Here is a 26839-nt window from a genome sequence, read left to right as displayed (position 1 = left end):
CCCGTAGTCGGATGAGGCGTGGCATCATATGAAAGAATATATTTATTCAATATTTGTCTCCAATCTTGACCCAATTCTTGTGCAATTCTCATTCGTTTCAGTATCGAGCGGTTCTGTCGTTCAACCTCGCCGTTTTGTTGTGGCCAATATGGTGTTGTGTTGATCAGCTTTACTCCCAACTCATCACAGAAATTTTTTAGCTCCTCGCATGCCGCACTGAATTGTGGGCCGTTGTCATCGCGCATAGTGATAGGTACCCCGAAACGACAGAAGATTTTTCCTAATTGGGCCATAGTATCTTTCGCAGTTGTAGAATCCATTTCACAAATTTCGACGTATCGACTGTAATAGTCGACTACCACAAGCAGTGATTCTCCGTTCGGTAGGGGCCCAAGGAAATCAATAGCTATGTCCTCCCAGGGCCCATTCGGTAAATCCTTCCTTATCATTGGTTCGGGTGGATCCAGAGATGACACTAGTAGACATCCTCGACATTTCTTTACATGCGATTCTACAGCTATATCCATTTTTGGCCACCATACAGAGATTCGAAGATGTGACTTCATAGTACGTATTCCTAGATGCCCTTCATGTGCAATACTGATGACAATTCTGTCATTTCGAAGAAGAATATCCCCAAATCGACACAATTCATTAGAGATTACACGATAAGACAATGGTAGCTTGTCCAGATTTCCATTATCGACGTATTCTTGAATTTCTGGATCTTCCGATGACGCTTTCACGATTTCTTCCCATCGCAGTGCAACAGCAGTAGCAGCATACATAGTAACTTGCCTTACGAACAGTTCCTCTCTTCTATCAAACGGGACAGGTTCTATAGTACTTAGCCGCGAAAGTACGTCTGCCAGGTTTCCTTGTCCTGTAATGTGACTAACTAGATAGTCAAAGGCCTGCAGTCTTAGAACCCAGCGCTCTATCCTTGCAAACAAATTTACTATTCAACCTTTCGCCATCTTTTTGATACATTTGACGTAGCTTATGTCGTTCCAAACCGTCTTGTTGGCACGGTTGAAAGAACCGGTCAGGTGCATTGACTGCAACGTCGTACCATGGCTTCGCTATAGCCACTAATGGAAAATTCTCTCAATCTGGGAGATTTTCGAATACACGGTATAGCTATGGTCCTCCAAAATGTAAAAGCTTTGCCCGTTTTTTCTTTTGATCATCAACATCGTAAGCTTCAAAGTAGCACTCCAGCGACCTTTACCATATTCTCCATTCATTGTATAAACGATTTTTCTCGATTTCGTCACATCGAAACGGAGGTACAGGACGACCTTCATCCATCTGCAGAAAAAAATACATTATTATATATTTCTTTTATTAACTACCTCCAAACCGTTACGTAGCATATTTAACATACTTTAAAATCTTTGCATTGTACACATAATTTAAAAAAAATAATTTAAAAAAAAACTGATTTGTATTAATGAACGCAGAGATGATAGGAAAAACAGCTAAAACTAGCTTCAAATAACAAAACAACCTTTACTAGGAAGTAATGGAAAATTATACCTGTAGCAAATGCTTCACCACCTGTAACCACTGCTACAGGGCCATACATCTCTTTTCACCGCTTGCAACAACTGCTACAAGGACATATATCCGAACTCCCGTGGACTAAGACTAGTCCTTGCACTTTTTATTCTAAAACTTCAGTAAGAATAATCAGCATACTATTACATTTTGCACTACTGGACGCACCTGACTAGTGACGTCTCTCCAACCCAGTGGACACTATCGGCCTACACCACACATTCTTTTTCGCTTTATACATACGCCTTACATTACGGTACACATCGCCAATTCACACCTCTTTCATTTTTCACTTTTTTCAACCTGACGCCATTTTGTGAAAATCAGCGCAATCCAATTTATTTCCTTCCTATCACAAGAATCAATCTTTCACTCACCTTTTTCTAAAATCCTCGTCGCCAGATTTGTGAAGTAGCGGATTCGGGAAACAATTAAAACCACCGTTTATTCAATAAACAACTCGTTATATATTCTCCAATTTTCAACTATCCTTTCCAGTCTCTATCCTTGTACGCATTTCTAACAACTGACCACTTTTTCTTTTCCTTTTCGCCTACCCTCTCTATCTGTCATCGACTGCCCAGAGACATGACACTAACGCTTACAAGGGCGTGACCCTACAGTAAGCGTGACCGCCACTCATTCCAATTTGCCTGAGTTCAATTCCAGCCGAGGTCGTTGAGATTTTTCTGAGGTGAAAAAATCTGTGGTCACGTCTTCCTTCGGAAGGGAAGTAAAGCTGTTGGTCCCCGGTCTATGAGTTTGGTGGATCGATATCTAGTCCAGATAGTGAAGTCACTTCTCTGGCGTCGGTAAAGAAGAAGTGGTCCTTCTATACTCTTACTAACAAAAATATCCTCCTCTTGTGATACTTGTGAAGTGTGCAGTAGTATATACGGCCTCTAGCAAAAGCAAGTATCGGACTAACCATTCTTCCCTTTCCTTCCGCGATCTACGTTTGGGCCTGGCCGGCGCCGGTATTGATCAATACTTTAGGATTACCAGGAGTTACACATTGAAAGATGTTTTGCTACTCTCAAGCATAATTATCTACTTATCCTCTGTGCAACTTCAGCTAGTCCAGATCGATAACGGAGTAGCAGTCAGGGGTGGTCGCACAAGATCAAGATCAAGATCCAAAAGTACTCCTCCGTAAGAGTCTTCTTTATCCAAGCGAATAATATTGATCTCGTTAAAGTTGTAATTTATGCAGTTCATGACCTGCACCACAAAAAGGCGAACAGGTAAATAAACTTTGTCAATGAGGAGGTCGTTAGATAGAGGAGAACCGGCGAAGGTCACAGCGTCTGAGTTGACATATGTCCTCTTTCCATCAGCTGCGATTGATGTTGAATGCAATCGTTGGCACTCCAGTATCTTAACTGGTTGGAGGAGTTCTTTAAAACAGCCAACCCCATGTGCCAGCAGATCCTTGCAAACTATTTACCACCACCCGAAGCTTATCAGTACGAATTTTCGATATTTCTGTCACAGCCGAACACCGCTCCGTCAGAACTCGAGAAATCTGCAATAGATTCAAACATTTCTTCTCGTATGTTCGGAAGAAGATCACAAAGAACCCAGTTGAGGAAAGTGGGTACAATTTCAGTCAGGAAAGCGAATTTAATTCTACTACCATCTCACCTTGAGGCACATTATTATCAGGGGAAGTGCCTATAGCCCAGTGCAGGCTGTTATTTGTGACAAAAATGAGAAATTCAATATCGGGTGTTACTTAACTTGTATATATATATAAATGTATCCAGGCGGCTTATTAGGAAGAAACACTACTGCTTCACTGCTCTGCAGGTCAAATAAGGGTAAACGCGCAAAACACATAAGAAGGGGAAAAAGCTAAAACCTCGACGAGGTGGAGAATGCGCAAGATAACCTTGACAGCGAATTAGCAGTATTCTTTATAACATTACACTGCACGGACTGGAAAGATCGACCTATCGGTCCGAGAATCACCGAACGAGTGTATTTGACATGTTTATCTAGATTGGTTTACTCTTGATATCTGGTTTACAGCCTGAGAGTAGTGTAGCCAGTTCCGAGAAATTTTCTATAAATGAACCGATTCTCACAGTATCACACTATAGAAAAAACAAAACTCCAGTTAAAGACTCGTAAATACATGAGGTATTTTATTTGGTATACGTTTAGTTACTTTTATGTTAATTCAGACAGAGAAGCTGTAGCCAATGACATTTCACATGAGTATGTTCTCAGTGTTATTTGCAGTCAACCCAATCATAAAATAATTATTGATTTATCTCCCCACAGATCGTACACCGATGCATCTCGCAGCGGAGAACGGTCATGCGTCAATCATCGAAATCCTGGCGGACAAATTCAAGGCCAGTATCTACGAACGGACGAAAGATGGCAGTACGTTGATGCACATCGCTTCGTTGAACGGCCACGCTGAGTGCGCGACCACGTTGTTTAAGAAAGGTGTCTATCTACACATGCCAAACAAGGGCGGCGCGCGGAGTATCCACACAGCGGCCAAATATGGCCATGTGGGTATCATTAGCACCCTGCTGAACAAGGGCGAGCGAGTCGATGTACCCACCAATGTAAGTCACCTTCTATTTCCAAATCGTTTCTTTTGTTGACGTTTATGGTTTCTTTCCAGGATAACTACACTGCCCTCCACATTGCTGTTCAATCGGCGAAACCGGCTGTCGTGGAGACGCTGCTGGGGTTTGGTGCCGAGGTTCACGTTCGTGGTGGCAAGTTGCGGGAGACCCCGTTACACATTGCTGCACGTGTTCGAGATGGAGATCGGTGCGCGCTGATGTTGCTGAAATCTGGTGCCGGTGCCAATAAAACGACTGATGATGGCCAAACGCCTGTCCATGTAGCTGCCAAATACGGGAACGTGCTGACCCTGGATCAGCTCCTGGAGGATCACGGAGATCCACTAATCAAGTCTAAGGTAACCGTTGTCGAGGAAAGGAAGCACCTTTTTAGATTTGATGCACTTGCACCCTGCACTTGTTAGTATGCACAGACCGTATCGACAATCAATTGAATGATTGGATTATCCCGACAGGTCGGCGAAACTCCGTTACATTTGGGTGCACGGAATTGCCACCCGGAGATTGTGAAACATCTGATAGATTTCGTTTTAGCAAAACATGGGAAGGAAGTGCTGAAAAACTATTTGAATTTTACGAACGAAGATGGTGCTACGGCTTTACATTACGCTTGTCAGGTGACCAAGGATGAGGTGAAAACGGAAAACGGTGATCGAGAAATTGTCAAGTTGCTCCAGGAGAATGGAGCGGATGTCTCGTTAACGACAAAGTCAACGAACGATACGTGTTTTCACGCAGTTGCATTGGCTGGTAACAACGATGTCCTGATGGAACTGATCAGCCATCTTTCGGCTACGGAAACTCAGAAAGCGATGAATCGGCAGTCGTCTGTTGGTTGGACACCGTTGTTAATAGCTTGCAACAGGGGTCACATGGAACTGGTGAACACGCTACTTGCCAATCATGCTAGGGTGGATGTGTTCGATAACGAAGGCCGTTCGGCGCTGCATTTGGCTGCTGAGCACGGTTTTCTTCAGGTCAGCGATGCACTCATTTCCAATAAAGCGTTTATAAATTCTAAATCACGTAACGGCAGAACTGCGCTGCATTTGGCAGCGATGAATGGATACGAGGAGTTGGTGAAATTTTTAATACAAGATCATCACGCAGTTGTGGATATTTTAACTTTGAGGAAACAGACTCCACTGCATTTGGCCGCAGCCAGCGGGCAAATGAATGTATGTAAGCTACTTTTAGAACTTGGTGCCAATATCGACGCAACGGATGACGTTGGTCAGAAGCCCATCCACGTGGCTGCACAGAACAATTACTCCGAAGTTGCCAAATTATTTCTTCAGCAGCATCCCAATCTTGTGATGGCTACGAGCAAAGACGGCAATACCTGCGCGCACATAGCGGCCATGCAAGGTTCGGTGAAGGTGATAGAGGAACTGATGAAATTCGATCGGAACGGCGTGATTTCGACAAGGAACAAACTGACCGATTCGACGCCTCTTCAGCTGGCTGCAGAGGGTGGCCACGCAGATGTCGTAAAGGTTCTTGTTCGAGCCGGAGCATCCTGTACCGACGAAAACAAATCAGGTTTCACTGCGGTTCATATGGCGGCAAAAAACGGTCACGGCCAGGTGCTCGAGGTTATGCGGAGCACTAATTCGCTAAGGGTGTCCAGTAAAAAATTGGGTTTAACGCCGTTGCACGTAGCCGCCTACTACGGTCAGGCGGATACGCTGAGGGAGCTGCTCATAAACGTACCCGCAACGGTTAAATCTGATTCTCCATCTGGCACATCATTAGTACCTGAATTAGGGAGCGAGTCCGGACTGACTCCATTGCATCTGGCAGCATATTCCGGCAACGAAAACGTAGTTCGTCTGTTACTCAACTCCGCTGGTGTACAGGTCGACGCTGCGACTTCAGAAAATGTGAGTATTGTTGCCAATTCCTAACATTACATTTAATTTTTCCATTCCCATTCAGGGTTATAACTCCCTGCATTTAGCTTGTTTCGGTGGACACGTTCCAATCGTGGGACTGTTGTTGAGTAGGTCTGCGGAACTCCTGCATAGTGTTGACAGACACGGTAAGACTGGCCTACATATAGCGGCCATGCACGGCCACTATCAAATGATGGAAGTTCTGCTGGGACAGGGTTCGGAAATCAATGCATCCGATAAGAACGGTTGGACACCACTGCACTGCGCAGCAAAAGCAGGGTACCTGGACGTTGTAAAACTTTTGGTGGAAGCCGGCGGATCGCCAAAGTCTGAAACGAACTACGGTTGCGCACCAATTTGGTTTGCCGCGTCCGAGGGCCACAACGACGTACTGAAGTATCTAATGCACAGAGAGCACGACACCTACGCACTGATGGAGGACAAACGATTCGTGTACAATCTGATGATCGTCTCGAAGAATCACAACAACAAACCAATCGAAGAGTTTGTTCTGGTTTCTCCTGCACCCGTCGATACCGCCGCAAAGTTGTCAAACATTTTCATCGTACTATCCACCAAGGTAAGTAGCTAGCATTTTCTCGCTGGAATGCGCTTTTCTAGTGTAGTACGCTGCTGACGCCAGTCCCTTTTTGCCCCCCTTCGATCAATCCTCATAGGAAAAGGAACGAGCCAAAGATCTGATCGCTGCTGGTAAACAGTGCGAAACGATGGCTACCGAGCTCCTGGCGCTGGCCGCCGGTGCAGACTCGGCAGGTCGTATTCTTACTGCCACCGATCGGCGCAACATGGAGTTCCTGGACGTGCTGATCGAGAACGAGCAGAAGGAGGTGATCGCTCACACGGTCGTGCAAAGATATCTGCAGGTAAAAAATAGGTAAACTTTACCGATGATCAAGAGTAGAGATCGTAACAATTCGCACCCATTGCGCCTTACCGTTTTCGTGGCATTTCTCAAATAATGATGCCATCCGGATTTACTCTACAAGGTTAATAGAACCGTCAACCTGCTATTTCAGTGTTACTTTGAATTTTTCCATGAAAGCATTATTCACTTTTAGTCAGTAACAAGAAACATGGCTTGTGGCAACTGCATACGAATTGTTGTTAACATTTATTTCGTGCAGAGTATTTCAAGATTGTGCAATCTGATTAATTTCTATCATTTGCATTTTTGGTCCCTTTACAAAGTCCATACAAAGTTGTGACAAAATCAAAAATTCGTTTATATGGCTGGCTTTGAACTAGTCTTGGGTCACCGAACCTATTTCAACTCGCAGTTTTGAAATCCCATTATTTTTTTTTTCAATAATTTTTCTGTAATTTCATTTAAAAATGGTGTTCTGCCTTTCTCAAAAGGTTACACAATCGGTCGGAATTTCGAGTTCTTAACCGAGACTTGCAGGGCAGAGTCTTTTTTATACCATTCGACTTAGTTCATCGAGATCGGAAAATGTCTATATGCAGGGCCGCAGAGAGAAAATACAGGCCCGGGGGGTCCAACGTACGGGCCCCCACCACTGTGTATTGCCTGAGTACAAAAAAAGTTAATGTTTGAAATTCATTACTGTGGGAGTTTTTTTAAATACCTTTTCGACAGTTTTGGTGACTTTGAAAAGCGTCATTTTTGTCAATAGTATTTATAAAAGCACGGAAATGGAAAGATTAAAAATGTAGTTATTACAAAAATTAAAAATATCTAAACGGCGATCAACGGCAAAAGATAAAAGAAAAACAATAGGAAAACTAAATATTAAAAGAATGTAAAAAAGAGCTACAAACACCAAAATCAACCAAATAAACAAATTAATGTCAGTTGTCAAAAAATGTTTAATCTAGAAAAACCAAAATAAAAACTATAAAAATTTGATAAAAGAAAACAGGAAACTAGAAAAAACATATTCGAACATTATTGAACAAATGTTGAAAATAATGAAAAATCGATAAGAAAGTAGGAAAAATTTTAAAAATAAATAAAAATGAAAGAAAAACTACTAAAAAGTATACAAACATTAATATAAAAAATGCATAAAACTGAAAAACTCGAAAAATCAAGAATAACAAAATTTATTTAACATTTAAAACAAGACATATTTAAAGCAATAGAAAAAGTAAATAGAACGTTAAGAATGCTTAAAATTATAAGAGTGTATATAAAAGACAAGAATAAAATATCCATAGAGAAATTAAAATAAATGGACGAGCCGGAAAATTTTGAAAAACTGGAAAAGTGGAATGATGAAAAGACAAAAAGTAAAGAAAATTGGATAATGAACAAAAACGGAGCAAACAGACAAAATGAAAAACAAAGATAGTAGGAAAAAACCAACATGGTATACTATAGAAACACAAAAAATGGAGAAATTAACACTAAGAAAATGAATAAAATGGATTAAATTATTTAAAGAATAGAAAAACACTAGAAATGAAATTTGAAATAAATTAAAATAACGAACTAAATGTAAAATCAAGGAAAAGGGCGCATAGTGTTAAAAACAATCAAATATTTTTTTTAGGAAAATAAAAAAAATCAATATAAACGTACAAGAAAATGGTCAACAGAAAAAGTACTTTAAAAATAGGTTAAATGGAAACAATGAAGAAATAACAATAACGAATAAAATCTTGAGAAAAAGGTATAAGAAATAAATAAAATTATATTAAACGATCAGTAGGAAAAAATAAAACTACGAAAAACGAAAAGTTAAAAACATATTGAAGAAAATAGGAGAAAGGTAAAAAAAATTCTCGAAAAATTGTGAATAAAATGAAATAACAGAGAAAAAACTATAAATTAAAGTAAGTGATAGTGATAGCAATAGAAAAAAGCAAAAGTAAGGAACGTAAAAAGATGGATAAAATAAAAGAATGGAAATAGATAAGAAGGAAGAATCCTAAAATTGTAGAAATACAAATACAATCCAATACTTGAAAAAATAGATAAATGAAATATTAACAAAATAAAAAAAATCCATGTAAAAATTAAAAAAAAAAATGAGAAACATGGATCAAATTTCAAATAAGGGTTTGGGTTGGATTTTACGCTATGCTGGTTTCGAAAACATGAATTATTCTTTATTTGTGTTGGTGTGTTAGCACACCTTAAAATATTTTAAAAGAATGTTGTAACTGATTTCTAGTAAATAGTTAAAAAATAAAAATAAAATCGTTACGTTCAGGAAGCGACGTTCAAAATCTCACGCTCACTCCTCCAAAACGAAAAGATTTTGTATGCAGATTTAACTTGCTACATTAGTTAGCTAATCTTGCTAACTAGTTGATTTAGTTTGGCAGCAGAGTTAAATTTTCTTTTCTAAATCAATCAAACACAATTTAGTAATTTAGTTGAACGTATGCTTCTTAGAATTATTGGCAGCTACAGGATTGTGAACTGAGAGATCATCTCTTCGTGCTCCATGACATATAAAATTCAAAACAAAACTATTAATACTATATTCCTCATAAAAGGGGCTTGTTATGTACGCAATTTGCTGTTATAATGAAAATGTTGATAAAAGGCCGTATTTGAAAGAATTGTAAAACGTATTTATCTTTTTTTCCATTCCTGGCCGCTTTGCAAGAAAATCTCCGAAAAAAGCTACATCATTTGAGTACGACCCCTAGACAAAAATGTTTCGGTATCATCTCGTATCTGAATATGATTTTTTATGGATTTTGTAACAATGAACGGCAAACAAAATATATTAAATTTTAAATTTAAATTTTTGGATTATTTCGAATTATTTAGGTATATCAAGAGTTTTTTATGACTCATTTGACCAATTTAGCTCTCAAATAGAGGTAGGGTTACCGCCTCTAGTGGTACTTTCACCAGTAGAGTTTTGCTAAGCAGGGAATAGACTTCAAGAGACACATGGGTATCAATTACAATTTCGAATTAAAGTGATCACTCGACAGAAGTTTGGAGCGCTTCTATTGCATTTTATTGTATAAAACGCTTAAAAGCAAATAAATATGCACTGTTTTATTTCTTATGCAGCTCGTAGCACTAGGAGGAAAAATATCTTATTTTCTTCACATTCACCGTAGAGTGTAATGTTTTGCTAAAGCACTCCACCTTTCTGTGCCGTTCACTTTTAGTTGTATGTTTTTGCATATGTTAACAGTTTTGTCGATTTATGTAGTTGGGTGTAGTACTTCGCTCTCCTTCCTTCCTACAAAGAATCTAAAAGCACCAGCCACTCTCGCTGTGAAGGATAACCCGAGCGAGCTTTGCTCTGCTCCTCAATAAACAAACACGGGTTGTGAAATCACACTTCAGTTTCTTTCGAGAATCTTTGTGAGGAACAATGATCCATTGAAACGAAGGTTCAATGGGTTAAAGTAAACCCAAATGGCACTTTTATAATAATTTTTGTCAATACCAAGAGGGGCCCTCCTTAACAATAAGGGCCTGCAACCAGATGATGATGTTTATGAGGACTGTGTGCTGGACGATTCCTGGTGAAGAAAAGGGCAACGCAAAATTGCAAAATAATCCAATGGATTCTTCCGGGCGAATTCGGATTTACCTGAACGAAGACACGAAATTCGTCTCCAAAAACCGGTGTGGCAACTCTAAGCAGGGTTTTTTTCAATAATTACTTTCAATACTAATCCAACGCTTTCGAAGATTGGAAATTCAATAAATCAAAAAAATTAGAGGGTTGTCTACAAGACACAACCACTTGTTACTTGTTGTTACTTTTATTGTTATTGTTCACTGATAAAGATACAGAATTGATTATTAACAAGCACAGATTTAAGACAAGCTAATAAAAGGGATTTTCGCATAATGTATGAATATTTGTTTATGTTATGATTCACTGGTAACCCAAGTAACAATTGAAGTTTTATAGCACGCTACATGTGCAATCTAAGTTTTATGAGCGGCTATAAAACAACCTTAAAACCTAATTTGTTACTAGGGAATGGTACAGAATTAACAAGCGCACAATTAATACAAATTAATGAAAGGAATTTTCTAATTGAATTCTTTTTCCATTATGTATTCGTCCTAATAAGGACTGTTTGCTGATAACTATGTTTTGTGATACGGGACGAGAATCCTTTGAAACGATTCGAACCTTGCCGGCGATTCGCTTCTGTACGTACACACACGAACATTTTCCTTTCACAGCTCATGTCAAATAAGCACTGAAACAAGGTGATCTCTTTTATCAATTTTTTGGTGCAGATAGAAGACCATCCTTTTGTACGACAAATAAAAATATTTTCATCATTATTTTTGGGGTGGCTTTCGCTTAGTGGCGTGATTGCCACGTTTATTCATTTTGCAAAAGACTTCTAGTTTGTACATTATTAATTTGAAGAATATTTGCTTATATTATAATTTAGTGGTAAAGATACAGAATCGACAAGCACAAACTTAATACAAATTAATAAACGGAATTTTATTCATCAATTCTTTTTCCATTATATATTCGTCCTAATAAGGACGATTTACCAATAACTGTCTTGTAATACAGGACGAGAATCTTATGAAACGATTTGAGACTTACCTATACGACTAAACGCACTGCATAAACCAGCAATTCGCCATTTGTTCCGCCATCGTCGCTTGGAAATGCGAGCAAAATCCTTCCAGCACACAGAAACGCTCCCCTTCAATGACTCGTATCAAATGAAAGATGTAACTGAGATCCTACCAGCAGCAGTAGCAATAACCTATCTCGTTCCATCAGCAAAGTAGGTATGGCAGTGAATTAATTCGGTCAGAAACATTCCTTTTATGTCATGCGATGAAATGTGTAAGACGTTTATGAGTGTCGATATGAGGTCTGTGTTAGGGAAAGAGTTGCGCAAATTTGTGAAAATTGTATATGTTTTCCCTGCGGATTTACGGATTTTTCAATAGTGTGCTAATAAAACACACAGATAAATTTGATAACAATTTTTTACTGGCAATTTTGTAAATCGATTGGTGTTCGAATCATGAAAATCTATCAACAATTAATAAAATGTGAGTGAAAACTTGATATGTCTTCTTACATTTTTCCAAAGCATTTACAATAATACGGATTTTTCAATAGTGTACAGTTGAAATACCAATTTAAAGTTGCAATCAATTTTCAAGTTGGACTTCTCTGAATCGATTGGTATGTAAATGATGCAATTCCATCAACAATTAACAACGCTGCAGTCGTTTAAAATTACGCCATATTTTCTCGACGCGGATCGAATTTTAGATTTTAGTTTTACATCTAGTCTCAGTCCCATATAGTGAAGCAAAGCATTTTCAATGCTAAAAATCGATTTCATATTGGCGAAATTTGAAGACAACCTCATGACTTCTAATCAAACCATTTAATTGTTTAACCCTTACAAGTCTGATCATATTTTTGTTTCGATTATAGACATTTTAATCTTAAGGTCATTCGCTTCTTCATTCAGATTAGGAATTTTCCTATAAAAAATCTCTATTCCTGTGTTGGGATTCGAACCCAGGTGAACTGCGTACATGACATTCAATGTACAAATTCCGCTATACCCGCTCGAGTCTGATCTTGTTTCGATGCAAGAATTAGGTTGGTATAAATATAGTTGATATCAAATATGCAGTAGTTTAGAATTTTCGCTATTCTAGTTACCTCATGCACAAGATATTGAATTTTCAATTGCATTCTCAAATAAATTTTTGTCGAAAAAGTATTTGTCAAAATTTTAGTTTCTGTTAAAAATCCGGGCCCCCTTCAAAACTCCGGGCCCGGGGGGAAACACCCCGGTGTTCCCCTCTCGGCGGCCCTGTCTATATGTGTGTGTGCATGTTTCTTTTTAATAGTTTTTATTAAACTGCTCATGATCGCAAATCAGTCCTATAAAGATAAAAATCCAATAGAAAATGGAACAATTACGCGATCATGGGCAGTCAAAAACTTTTACAAAAGCCATGAGACTGCAGGAAAAATTGTACAAAAACCCTAAAGTTTCAGGGAACGGGTTTGGGCAGCCACCACCTGACTACTGCCTTTGCTCAGAACCTTATTTCTCCCCGGCACTACCTTACGGCATTACTTCGCAGTGCATAGCATGCACTCTAACTATACTCTCTTAGTAGCTAGTTCCTTCAGTAGGGTTACAGCACTACTCCTCGCACACCGCCAGTTCTCCATCAGCCACACAAACTGGCAATTTCTGCAGGCGGTCTGAAAGCTAGCTGTGGGTCGATACTTGGTGCTCTTCCTCTACGAAGATAATCTGAGTGGCAAACTTCAGATGACCTAATTTACCGATCCCTTCGTCTCCCTTGTGCCATTCCGCACAGCAACTTTCTTCTCGCACCATACAGCACAATTTACTCGTTGAGTTCCCGACTTGTTCGCGAACTACTCGGTCTAGTCCCCGACGGTGGATCTAGCGTACTCCGAAGGAGAATTCCCCGGCGAGAGAGGTTCTCCCGAAACCGAGCGATAGATTTCTTCCGATGCCGATTTTCGTGCCGAACCCAGAGCATTCGAAGACCACGTGTTCCGGTGTCTCTTTTACGTTCATGCACTCCGGGCAAATGGGTGACGAAGCATATCCAAACCGATGCAAGTACTTCCGGAAGCATCTTTGCCCGGACGAAAACTGTTTCAAATGTAAGTTCACTTCTCCATGATTCTTATTCACCCAAGCCGACATATTTGGGATGAGTCGGTGGATCAACCTTCCTTTCTCCGCGTTGTCCCACTCCTGCTGCCACTTAGCCAACGAGTCCGCTCGGACCAGTCTCCTTGTATTACGTGCATTTTCCGCTGGTAGCATTCCACGTTCTCAGCCAGAGTGATGCAGATGGGGATCATCCTGGCGATAACGCATACTGCGAAAAAACGTTAACAAAATTTCAATCAATTTTTTTCTGGCCAACCATGCTGAACGAATCTTTAATTTTTTTGTAAAAAATTGTCCTTCTTTGTTCTTTGGCGATTAGCTTAAAATCCATCGGGGAATCGTTGCTAAAATTCATACTTTGTATACTATTATACACTGAAGTTTTTTTATGCGGGGGATACGTACCGCATAAAAAAATCCGCATAAAAACTGCATAACTTTGAAAATCCGCATAAAAAAACAGCACAATTTTGAAAATCCGCATAAAAAAACACATAAGGTGAGAAATACTTTTCAATATTAAGAGCCGTAGTACTCAAGGAAGAGCAAGGATTTGAAGTAAGAAAGTTTAGAGAAAAGCGTGGAATAGGGTCATAAAAGTAAGCTTAGAGTTTTCCGGCTACTTAACTCTTTTTCTTCTGCAACACAGGAGTCAGGATCTTTTGGCATTAAATGCGAATTACCTGAGTCTGCGGCATGTCCAGACAAGCGTAAAGTCACTTAATAACTCCCCGGAATCGCAAGACTGACCTCGGCACCAGGCCCGTAGCCAGGATTTTGTTTCGGGAGGGGCTTAAAAAAAAATTGCATAAAGCTTTTAATTCTGACAATTTGATATAGTCACTAGAAACTAAATTAAATTTTGAAAAGCTCATAATGAAATGAATTTCAAATCTAAGACAATCCTAAAAATATGTTCATTGTCACAAGAAAGGTTATAGTACTTACTCTCGTTACAACAAAGTATATTCTAGAGTTCACAGTGTTTATGCGCTAACCGAATATGACAATGCTTGACGGTGCTGGAAAACACTAGGTGTTCCAAGCTACACCTTTAAAAGGAGTAGAAGATGCTAAACCGAAATGAGTAGAAAAATATCCATAAAATGTTCGAACGAAGAGAATGTCGAAATTCGCACAAAATCTTCTGATTTAGCGAGCGATTTGTAGATGCCCAGAGACGGTTCAACTTCTATTTTCTTTGTCTTGCGTTCTGCGAGTATTACCAGTTCTATTTAAATGAAACTATTTTCAAGACTAGCCTTGGTCTGGTAGATTAGAGCCCCAGTTAAGAAGGATTTTTGGTGATCAATAGGATCAAAATATAAATTTAAATGATTAAATAAACTGAAGGAAACTGCCCACAATTTAATTTATTAAAGAAAATTGTCTACAAATCGAACGAAAACACTGATTACTAATATCTTCTAATTTTCCTTCAAGTCGCCAGTCGCCGTGCATGTTTCGTTCACCGCGCTGTTTCAAAATCACGAAATTTAAAGAACTAGCTCCCTGAATCTATCGGAGAGATCCAGATCCCAAATCCTCTCGTTTCATCGTTTTATTGAAACATTCCAACTAAAGTTGAATCAAAATTTTAAATACATGGTAAGTTGATCATATAACGTGCACTGGTGCCAAACAAACTACTTATTCTCGTTTTGTTGCTAATAGTTTTATATTATTTCTAAATTGTGACGTATTTAGATAGGTATTTTTACAGTGACTACACGCAGAAAAATGTATATTAAATTCCAAAATAATTCGCTTAGAAATCAAAAATATATATTTTTGAATCAGGGCCTAATTGCAAATTTTTTAGATTCAAAAATATTTGTTATTAGATTCCAAAAAAATGGTTGTTGTTTCTACTAACAAGCCCCCATATGATTTTGTGTAAATTCAATAATAATTTTATTTGAATCTATGATATCTTTTGTTTGAAACAAAGTATGTTATTTGTTAGTTAAAATATGCTTTTCCTTTTTAAAGCAATGAAAAAATCCATTTGAATCAAAAAACTTTTAATTTGTTTTCAAAAAAGGTGTATTTAATATTAATATCTTGATTTTTGTTTTTTCTTCTACCCTAAGATGCTCATATTTTGCACCGAATCCCAAGCCCAAATTCCAATGATTACGTAAATGACAACTTTTCCAATCTTTCCGCTAAAGATGCTGTTTTAGCTCCTCTGCTTTCTCTCGTTCGATAAATTTCGACGCTGTATCAATTTTCTGGAATAATAACAATAATATTAGGTTCTTAGGTATTACCCCATTAATAAATAATTTTCTCACCTATGAAAGCACTCACGACCGCATTGCACTAATCAAATTGTATTTACATTTTTATAATGCTCAAATAGTCTAAACCTAGCGTCTTGAACTCCAATTCTTTATTCTCGACCACCGATGCGTCCATTTTTTTATTTGTATGATACAACAAAGATCGAACCAAACACAGTCTATCCATTTTCAAGCAATATTTCTAAATCTAACAGCAATATTTTTCTTTTAAATAATGCTATTGTACAACCAACCAGTGCTTTTTTGGTTCAACTAAATACTTGAATTTGAATCAAAGTTTCAATATATTTGATACGAATATTCCCTGCTTTTTGCAGGGATTTTGGAATCAAAATGCAAATTATTTTGTCACTAATGCCGATATTTTTGTACCAACAATGTTTGGTATTTGAAACAGAGAAATATTATTTCTGTTTCAACAAAATCTTTGACTTAGAATCAAAGTCGCAAAATATTTGATTCGAATATGCCTTATTTCTTTGCGTGTATGAGAGCGGTTTTCATTTTGATAAAAAACAGAGTTGGAAGTCACGTCAAATCCACCTAAACGCACGGTAACTGGTGACTTGACGGTACGTGAAATTTGTTAAATGTATTACCAAAATAACTAGAATGTCTATCTTCTGACGTCGCAAAAAGCAGAAGCAAAAAAAATTGCTACGCTTTAGCAGGCTATAGGCACCAGTGAATCAAGCTAGCTATTGTTCTATATCAGTGCACATACAAATTGTATCGTTGCTCCTGGCTGCGGAGTGAAATGAGTTTGCCAAATGAAGCAAAAGTGTCTGTGCTACGGGATAACACGAACAGTTCAGGAAGTGGAACAATTAGTTAACGTGAAAATTGAGCTTAATCTCGCTGAAGTTACCTACATTCAGCTACATCACGTAAAAAACTGTGTTTTGATCACGTTTAGAAGCTTAGCACAGGCCGAAAACTTCATTGCAAAGAACAACATGCAACACGAGGTCGAATTTAATAACACCAGAATCAAGATCCCCGTGCATATGGAAAACGACATGGTGGACGTGCGTATCCATGATTTGGCCCCGCGCACGAAGGAAGATTTCATCAAACGAATTATGTCGCAAATGGAGAAGTAGAATCTATTACGAATGGTACCTAGAAAATTTTTTTCACCGGCATTCCCAACGGCGATCGTATTGTGAGAATGCGAGTGACTAAACCAATACCTTCTTACATGACTATCGAATGCAAATCACCGAAGGATGGCGTGACCTATAAGCAAACAACGCTAATCACATATCCCGGGCAGACCCCAACATGCCAATTCTGTAACTATACAGCCTACTACGGAAAAACATGCGCCGAAGCAACTAGTCAAAACTCATCTACTACAGCTAACTCTAACTAGCAGCCACCGATACCTTCAGATAAACCTAAAACAACGATCCAATTACCCAATAATGTAGGTACCACGACCACGACAACCGCTCCCAAACCAACAATTAGCATCGCCAATAAAGAAGCAAATACCGATGAAGACGGATATACAACAGCGACCCATAAGAACAAGAAACAAATAAGAACCTCTGATCGTGAACAGCAAGAAAGCAGTACCGATGACGACATGGACGGGAACGATAACGCGAGAGAAGGCAGACTGAATGACCCCCAAGCGGCCTCACCACCAAGGAAAAAGATCTCAACACGCAGCAGCAAACTGCGTCAACAAGATCTGGCAGACCGACATTCTTAGATTTTTTTTAATTTTTACTTATTGACCCACGGCTCAGTTGTGCTAACGCATTGAGCCGTTTCAAATAAAACTTTAGATTGGAAAAAAGAACTAGATATTATAAATATGAACAAGCTTAATAATTTCAGCATCTTTCTATTCCGACACATGGACGGGTATACATCGCACTTACTTCACCTCTGCCGAAGAGTAACGTAAGGCCAACTTTCTTTGATGATTTCTGTTGTTCTGTAGTTGAGTGCCCAGAAAATATAGAACAGCTGCTCTTGGGTCGATTTCAATTTATTTATTATTTTCTCTCTCTTTTTCTTCGTGATCTCTGCTCATCTCTCTCATTTTATTTCATAACGAACACAAATAAAACGAAAACATGAAATCGAAACATTAATCCCAACTTATTGACTGTAGACTCAACTAGTTACAGCATTTTAGTCGCTCTTCGTGATAGGCTACTGATGCTTGTTCACTTTATCGTCACGTCGTTTTTAGACTTACATGGACATTAATTGGAAACCATCGAAAGAAAAAGAAATGCTACTGCTTACAACATTAAGTTTATTATGATTGATTGACTAATATGTGGTTTAACATCAATTGACATCCGTTGAAAAGTAAGGATAAAATTACAACAGATAGTCCTACCGCTACTATGTACGTTTCTGTATGTCAACAACATTAGTAATATACGACGGTATACAATTCGTGGGTTGATGAACACCTCAGAAAAACCACTGTTTTACCACTTTTTGGCTTGTTTATTTTTTGGCGTTTTTCTTGCTTATTGTTCGATTGTTTAAAATATCACTAATTTGCGGACTAATAATGTTTAAATAAGGAACGCATTCTCCGCATAAAATGAAATTGAGTGTCAACCGAAATACTTTACTATTGCATTAAAATGACGCGAAAACAAAAACTGTCTTCTCGACTATATTGTCATCAACTAACGGAAATGTTTTTGTCTAGCACGCTTGAGTGAGATGCCTGATGTTTCAACTAAGTGTACAGTGCACTAACCTATTACAGAAATTCAATTTGCTTATGCTTTAACTAACTTTATTCTGGCTAATATATAACATGATATATGAGTTTTGTTAGACACAACCACTAGCGATAAAGTTCTCATTTTGGGACAGTTTTTGAGCTCACTTTTCTATAAAACTTCTGCATTTTGTTATATATTTCGTTTATTTTATTCGGTTCAATGCATTAGCTAAATGAAGCCTTGTGTCTTCAATATATTTCCATGATGTGAACAATGAAAGTGATAAAACGTAAATGGTTGTCCTACAGATCTCGTGCGAACAACTAACGATTGCGTGTGGAGAACTATTTACTAGGCTGGGAAATATTTTTCCTAACCAACAGTGTCGCGGTGGTTGTTCATTTCTATCTCGTACACTTCCTTATCATCATAGTGGTTACTGCCATGTCCATGTTCGCGAATTTCTGACGGGTCACGAGTGTCGACTTCCTCAATGATGGTGCCGACCATTGATTGTGAGATACTAGACGCAGTTTTTGCCGTCAATATTATCCGAACAGCAGCCAAAATTTGGCAAATGTTTGTTTTTCAGGAAATGGTTTTGGAGACTATGTATATGCAAAGATATAATGTGTAAAATAATACTATCGCATTCAGTTTTTACGTGCAGGGTCAGGTTGGAGGAAATATGTCTGTTCACCTAGATTTTCACCACAAAAACACCATTTAATATATAGGGAATTACTTCCTAGATGTGTCCTTTATAATAAATACCATTTTTTCAAATGTGACAGGAATCTTTTAATAGCCACGGTGCAAGTAAGTGGTATCAGATCTTGTAGCCGAGCAATGATTTTCTCATCGTCCATATATATGAGGAGCAACCACATGTTTCAAGTTGTTATGCAAAATGACTGGTTTCGCTGGGCTAATTTGTTAAATGGCATCAGTACTGAACGCCTGACATGGTTAAACTCGTTAAAGGCGATGTTCGTAAGCATAACCTCCATATTCACCTTCAGCAAATATTTCACATCATGAATGTTGCTCCAGCCAAATACGGAGGCTATGGACTTCAGGTCTTTTCGCATAAGATCGATCTTATGCGAAAAGACCGGAAGTCAACAGCCTCCGTTTTTGGCTGGAGCACTACTTCTTGCTTCTGTGACTCAATCATTCTACAGATCCCCACAGCAGAAATTAAAGTAACAGTTTCTTTTGTTCTTCCGACGAGTCACACAACATGAAGGGAACTGTTTTATTACTGTAGATATCCTGACCGCTGTCTTCGGTGGTTAGAAATAGCAATCTTCCTCACAATTCTCGCATTAATTTGTTGAAACCAAACAAGATACATTTTGTTTAAGAGTCACCGAAAAACAGGTTGTTTCTTAAATTTATTTTTGAAAATTTTCGGGGGGGGGGGCTTTAGCCCCCTAGCCCCCCCTCTGGCTACGTGCCTGCTCGGCACCTAACCGACCAGCATCGAGATAACGATTTCGAGAGAAATTTCAACGTCGGGAAATTTCTCCGTCCGAGTAGACTAGGCCCACCACCGGGGACTAGTTCGAGTAGATTGGGAAGTAGCTCCGGCAGATGCTCGTCGGGGCGCATATCAACTGGAAGTCACTTTCCACCCAGAAACGCAGGACCGACCTCGGCATCTGTCCGGGTAGCATCGGTTTCGGAAGATCTGCCGGGGAACTCTTCGTCGGAGTAGGAAAGATCCACCGTCGGGGACTATTCCGAGTAGTCCGTAGCAAATCGCCGGCTTCAATCATCAGAGCACCAGTGAACCGGACGCAATGCTCCACCGGGAATCGCTGGACTGACCTTGGCATTCTGCCAGACTGCATCTAAGGAAAAAAAACGCTTTTAATCCACCTAACAGTGTGATGAGACATTTCTTATAACTCTTATCACTCTCTTCGGATATTATATCGTTTGAGAACATTTAGAACTTGATGCTTCGCGATGTTTTTGATAACACATACTACATGGAAAAGTGGCAGGACTCAGAGAATCGCTCAAATCAGCATAGGACAATATCATTGCTAGAAATCTCAAATCAAACCAATGGGAAGCGAAAAAATGGCCCATAAAATAGACATAGCTACGAATTATTGTTAATGCTCTGTTAATAAAATATCTAAATTGTGCTGGGAAAACTGAATTTTCCTAAAGGGGTTATATATTGTACTGAGCCAAAAAAATCGCATTTTTTTAATAGATTTGAAGTTCATACTTTACTCAAATTACCAACGCGACTGAGAACTAAGAAATCAACGCATTTTCTTGAAAAGGGCGATACTAACAGTGACACCATTCAAAGAAAATCAACAGTGAATATTTCCAGACTTTTATTTCCTATTTAAGAACTATTGTGTTTTTTATATCCTGCATTGCATGATTCAGTGATCGAAACCCAAAACTTCATAAAGTATTTGAAATTATTAAATTAAAATTTGTTTTTGCTATTGAAATTTACAAAATGATAGTATCGCCCCTTTGGCGATTGTTTACTTTTTCGGTCCCATCTATCAGCATTGAAGTATCGTTCTTACGTTTTTTTACAATAACTACCGTTCTACACCACCGATTTCGTCCGGGTTATTTTCAATAGCGATCATTGTTACTATTTACAGCTAGTATCAGCTTGATAATCCTCAAAAAAATACGAAAATGACAGTTTCGCTTCTAAACTGCTAGCAAAAAAAGTATCGCCCTGTTTGTTTGCATGGAGCGTGGAGGGAGAAACTTTAAATAAACAAACAAAAATACAGTTTCGCCCGTTGTATTTTTTGCTGTAGTTTAAGAAAGCAATATCGTAGAATCAAAATTTTTAGGTTAATTGGTTGCGTTTCAAAGCCCTCATTCGCATGTATGAAAAAAGCCTTATGTTTACATTTGTAAGTATCGCCATTTTCACAAAAAAGGGTTGAAATGAAATCGCAGCTCCTGATATCACGCTATCTCTGAAGTGCATGCGTGCATAGTTCCAAATTTTACTTCGACATCGACTTTTTCTAAAGGTGACTTCCCAGTAGTATCCTTGATTTGAATTATTATCGCTAATCCTAATGCCAAAGAACAAATAAAAATCTCTCGAAAACTAACCGTTTGGGAAAATCATCATCATTACTGGAATTTTCATTTTCACGAAACTTTTCGATAACCTTCCGTCACTTGCGTTAATGCACTGTGTGCACAGTGCTCTGAAAATCTAGCGAAATTGTCTTAGGGCACCAGCGGGTCTAATTCAGAGCTATTTGCGCGGCGAGTAAAGTAAAGAATACCAAAAATTAATTTCTATTCCGTAATTTTCAGTTCAGCAATTCGAGAGATCGTGCTCACCGCAAGCCATGAAAAATAGACTACGTTGTGAAGCGATGGTCACTATTTATTAAAAAATCACGGTTAAATAAAAAAAAATTTAACTATTAAAAAATTTCAAATAGTTTATAATTTTCACAAACTTATTAAGAAAAATTGTTTAATAATCTTTCGTAATATTGTGTAAGAAAAAAGCTGAAAATTTCAGTATTTTCTCTATTTGTAACATATTAACCCTTAAATATACCAATTAATTGGTATACGAATTGGAATAGGTTCGCCAAATTTTGGGAGAAGTCTATAAAAAAAACCCCTTGAAAATTACCTAAAAATTGTTGTAGTTCGATACAATAAAAAATCCCCAACAATGAAATGTACCTATTAATGTAAAACACAGTGAATAATACATACAATAAAGACCCATTTTTATCAGTCTCATGGTGTATTTTAGGCTGACAAAATGGAGACATTGACTAAATCGGGCAATTTTTCTTTCTTTATAATAAACTGAAGCTGTTAAAATATTCTTCCCGTCCCTTGATGTAGTCTGATAAGTATTTCTGATTATGATGAACTTTTTATTTTTGCATATTTCCATCTTCATGATAAGGAAACATCCTCAAGAAAGGATTTACTCGAATTCAGTCTTGTTCGTCTGCTAGAGCCCATCAAACATATGTTCATATTTGGCTGATAAAATTAGGGTTTTAATGTATTATAATAGATATTCAGCATTCGAAGAAGTTTCTTGTGAACGAGTGTAGAACGACTTTGTTTCTACTTACTTGAAGTCAGCGGCGTAGCCAGAAATTCGGTTTGGTGGGGGTTTGGTGAAAATCGATCATACTGTCCAAACGGCATAATTCCGAAACCGTAATTTTTGAAGTTTTAAAATTATGCAGAATTAATTTTTAAGAAAATAGTAACAGAGTTCGTGTCTAGCGAATTTGTTGAGACTTTATTGTAGTCATGAATATTAACCTGAGAAAAATCACCATAAATACTTCTTGGACGATATACCGTCAAAATTATTTTATCAAATGATGCGCTGTTTAACGTTTGTAAAACTCATCGAAGATACTAAACCTCCGAAGTTGGCGGTTTCAAAATGATGCTATCTTGACCTTAAATTACTGATTTTAAACATTTGACCTATACATATAATTGGTCATACAGCAAAAATCAAATGCTCATCAAAATCGATCAGAACCTGCTAGAATCGAATGGAAATCGTTATTTTTCATAAATTTCTCTCTACATTCGGAAAGTGTTATCCTCGTTATTAATCATATTACGTTTTCGTCTCAACTCGACGCATTCCCAAAAAAACCTGTCTTAATCCATCTAGTGGTGCAATTGTGCTTGTCTCATTTGTCCAGACTACGATTCCATGGCTGGTTATGTTCAATACAATGGTGGAAATGAATATTACATGTTCAGTACGATTTGCACATACATACAATGGATCGACAGCCACGATATTGAGATACTATGTGATACTGAAACATCGCTTGAAACCAGCGGCGGATTATGGAGAAAGGTCCGGGAGGTCTAGATCCTGCCGAAAATTTTCAACTTGTTAAGAAATTTTAAACTAGTTTTAATTTTAAAGTAGCAACCCGTCACTGCATACTCTCTCTGGGCCGGTATGATTGTCGATTTTTAGAGTGATTGCATAACCTTTCTATATGAGAAAGACAAAAATGTACCAAAGTCCAAAAAAGTCAATTTTTGTCAAACATCTCAATGTTTCATGCATTTTAAAGTCATTTGGCATCAAAAATACAAATTTGATTTTGAAAATTTTTCATTTCAGTTTATATGGGAATTTGCTGTGTGATTGCACTCTTCAACTCGTAACTCCGGAACCGGAAGTCCAATCAATAAAAAATTCAATAGCAGCCGATGGGAAGGTTGTACCTTTCATTTGAGACTAACTTTGTGCAAATCCGTCCAGCCATCTCTGAGAAACAGAGGTCACATTTTTTTCCACATACACACATACATACACACACAGACATTTTCCGATCTCGACGAACTCAGTCGATTGGCATATGACACTCGGCCCTCCGGGTCGGGATTAGATTGACGAATTTTAGAGTGAATGAGAAAGGGGAAGAACATTTTTAGCAAATGTTGAAAGTTATGCATTTTGTTGGTAAGCAGTTCTATGTTTCATAGATATTAAATCAATTTTAACTTCTCTTCCTATTAAATAAAGACCCTTATTACAGTACATCTCTACAAAAACGAGATCAATTTGAAAATAAATCTGAGGACTATGATTGATTACAGAACTCTGTAATTTTCTATTGGAATGTTTTCAGGTAGGAATTTGATATTGATGCTATTAGACAACTGTGAAATCAAGACCAATAGATCAGTTCCATATCAGGATCCCATTTCGACAATTTATCAAAAGTCCTCATGATGTTTACAACAACAGGTTATCAATCTACGGATCAGATAATTGTTATTGTAATATTGAATTAAATCAGTCTGCATCAATAAATTTTCAACTTTAATCCAATTTTTTTTTTTGGGTGTGGTGGGGGGGGGGGTGTTGGCTCGTTGTATGGTTTTAAACCCCAAAACCTTCTCTGGGCTACGCCGTTGCTTGGAGTTATTTATTTCGCTTTTCATTTTCCGATATGTTTCAGATCGATCCGATGGTCATTAGTTAGAAAAATTGCAGTCAGAAGGTTCGCACAAATGAACATTTTTGCACTGATAAGTTATCAAGTTCCTTCCAGACAACTTGGAAGTGTTCGGTGATTATTTCTAGCGGTTGTAGACAGAAAAATGAAATACAAAATTCGATTTGTCGTAATAATGTTTGGCTTATTTCAATGGATTATTTCTATATTGAACAATAAATAGGCGACAAAGAGTAATCCACAAACAACAAGCCATAGCTTTTAAAGTATTCAAAATAGATATATGAAGTCTTCAGTATAGTTATTCGCAAAAGTAAGAGCTACAAATTTGTAGAAGGCATCATTTCGATATAATCACTTCCAAGAAAATTTGTGAAAATATCTCACTCATAGGGGGATTAATCAGCAAAAGCACAATACCAAAAGAAAGGGCATATTTCCTCCATTAAATTCTCAGAAGATACTATTGACCTAAAATAAGCCGTTTTGGCGTTAATAATAGATTACATGTTTTTGGTCATATTTCTGGCAATGGGAAATGATAAAAATCTTTCGTCCGCATTTAATGTTAAATATCTCTTTTGATAATAATCCGATTTCAACAATCTATAGCTTGTTCGAAAGGTATTCGTTAAAGCTGTCTAAAAACATATAAATTGTTAATCTATATTGTCAATTTCGGCAGATAATTCTAAAAAACTGCAAAAAATGCCATTTTTACGCATTCAAACATTCATATCTTGGAAACTAAACATCAGAATCAAAAACAAATTAATAGCGTTCATACTGTTTTTTAGTTCTTTCATTTAAAATTGGTTTGGATAAGATCGGTTCAGCCATTGCTGAGAAACACGAATGAGAATTTGTCCGTTACATACACACACACACAGACACACACACACACACACAGACATTGTCCCAAATCGTCGAGCTGAGTCGATTGGTATATAAGACTCGGCCCTCCGGGCCTCGGAAAAAATCTTGAAAGTTTGAGCGAATTCTATACATTTCTTTTATAAGAAATGTAAAAACGTGTCCGTCGACGGTTGCAGGAGACATTCTTTTGTCGGGGAACTCTCCGCCGAGGACGAAATCGGTAGTATGGTCTAACTACTACTAAACGTGTGCCGGGTCAGCGTAAAAGCTTTACCACAAAGTAAAAAAATACACTCACAGAGATTTTTTTCCGATCTCGCCGAACTGAGTCGAATGGTATAAGAGATTTGGCTCTGCGGGCCTCGGTTAAAAAGTTGAAATTCCGACCGATTGCATAAGTTTTATTATGAGAAAGGTAAAAAGGTATTCAGTCATTTTATGTTTTTATTTTCACTGCATCAAGAATGCTTCTCATATCCTTAACCCAAAGACTAGTAATTTATAATCTAAAATAAAAATATGAACATTTTATGTCTTTTGTTCAAGCATGTGCATTCACGAGGATCTATCTTTCGATAAAAGTCGCTTCAGGTGATGCCCTAAAAATTAGAAAAATCGAATAGAAAGAATCGCATAACTTTGAAAATCCGCATAAAAAAGTCGCATAAAAAACCGCAAAAAAGACTTCAGTGTACTCCTTTGTAACTAAATCTTTTAAAGTAGAAAAATCTGCATTTCTTATTTTGGAAGACGGTCTGTAATTTATTTCAAAGTCATAGATGGAAAGTTCTAAGATGTATCTTTGTATTCTAGTTACGTAAATGGAATGTTTACCTGATTTGCCAAAAATAGCAACAAGTGGTTTATGGTCGATGCACACTAAAAAATTTTGCACGTTCAAATATTTATGGAATTTATTGATAGTGCACAATATAGCAAAATCATCAAGGTGAAGAATAGGATAGTTGTTCTGTGCTTGATTTAAGGAACAGGATGCAAAGCTTATTGGTTTTTCTGTTCCATTAATCATATGAGAAATCACTCCTCCCAACCCATAACCAGATGCATCAGACATAACTACCAAAAACTTTTTTGGGTCATGATATAAAAAAAACACTTGAAACCAATGATTTTTTGCTAATTTGGAAAGCTTCCTGACAACGATCTTCTCAAACAAACTTTACATTATTTTTTTATTAAATTATACAAATGAAAGAACTTTGAAGACCGATGGGATATAAATTTGTGGTAATAATTTATCAATCCAAG

General features: G+C 37.7%; 1 protein-coding gene across 7 annotated transcripts in view; it reads left to right on the top strand.

The window, feature by feature from the left end:
• LOC131681539 (serine/threonine-protein phosphatase 6 regulatory ankyrin repeat subunit A) overlaps positions 1-26839 on the top strand; it is a 243902-nt gene that overhangs the window by 171380 nt on the left and 45683 nt on the right. For all 7 annotated transcript variants that reach the window (XM_058962363.1, XM_058962366.1, XM_058962365.1 and 4 more), the window contains 5 exons: positions 3847-4142; positions 4202-4504; positions 4622-6049; positions 6105-6641; positions 6739-6945. In XM_058962363.1, coding sequence (XP_058818346.1) covers positions 3847-4142; positions 4202-4504; positions 4622-6049; positions 6105-6641; positions 6739-6945 — 2771 coding nt within the window. The remainder of the gene's footprint in view (positions 1-3846; positions 4143-4201; positions 4505-4621; positions 6050-6104; positions 6642-6738; positions 6946-26839) is intronic.

Source organism: Topomyia yanbarensis, chromosome 2, assembly GCF_030247195.1.
Source record: "Topomyia yanbarensis strain Yona2022 chromosome 2, ASM3024719v1, whole genome shotgun sequence".
NCBI classification, from domain to species: Eukaryota; Metazoa; Arthropoda; class Insecta; order Diptera; family Culicidae; genus Topomyia; species Topomyia yanbarensis.
This window is presented reverse-complemented; position numbering and strand designations above follow the sequence as displayed.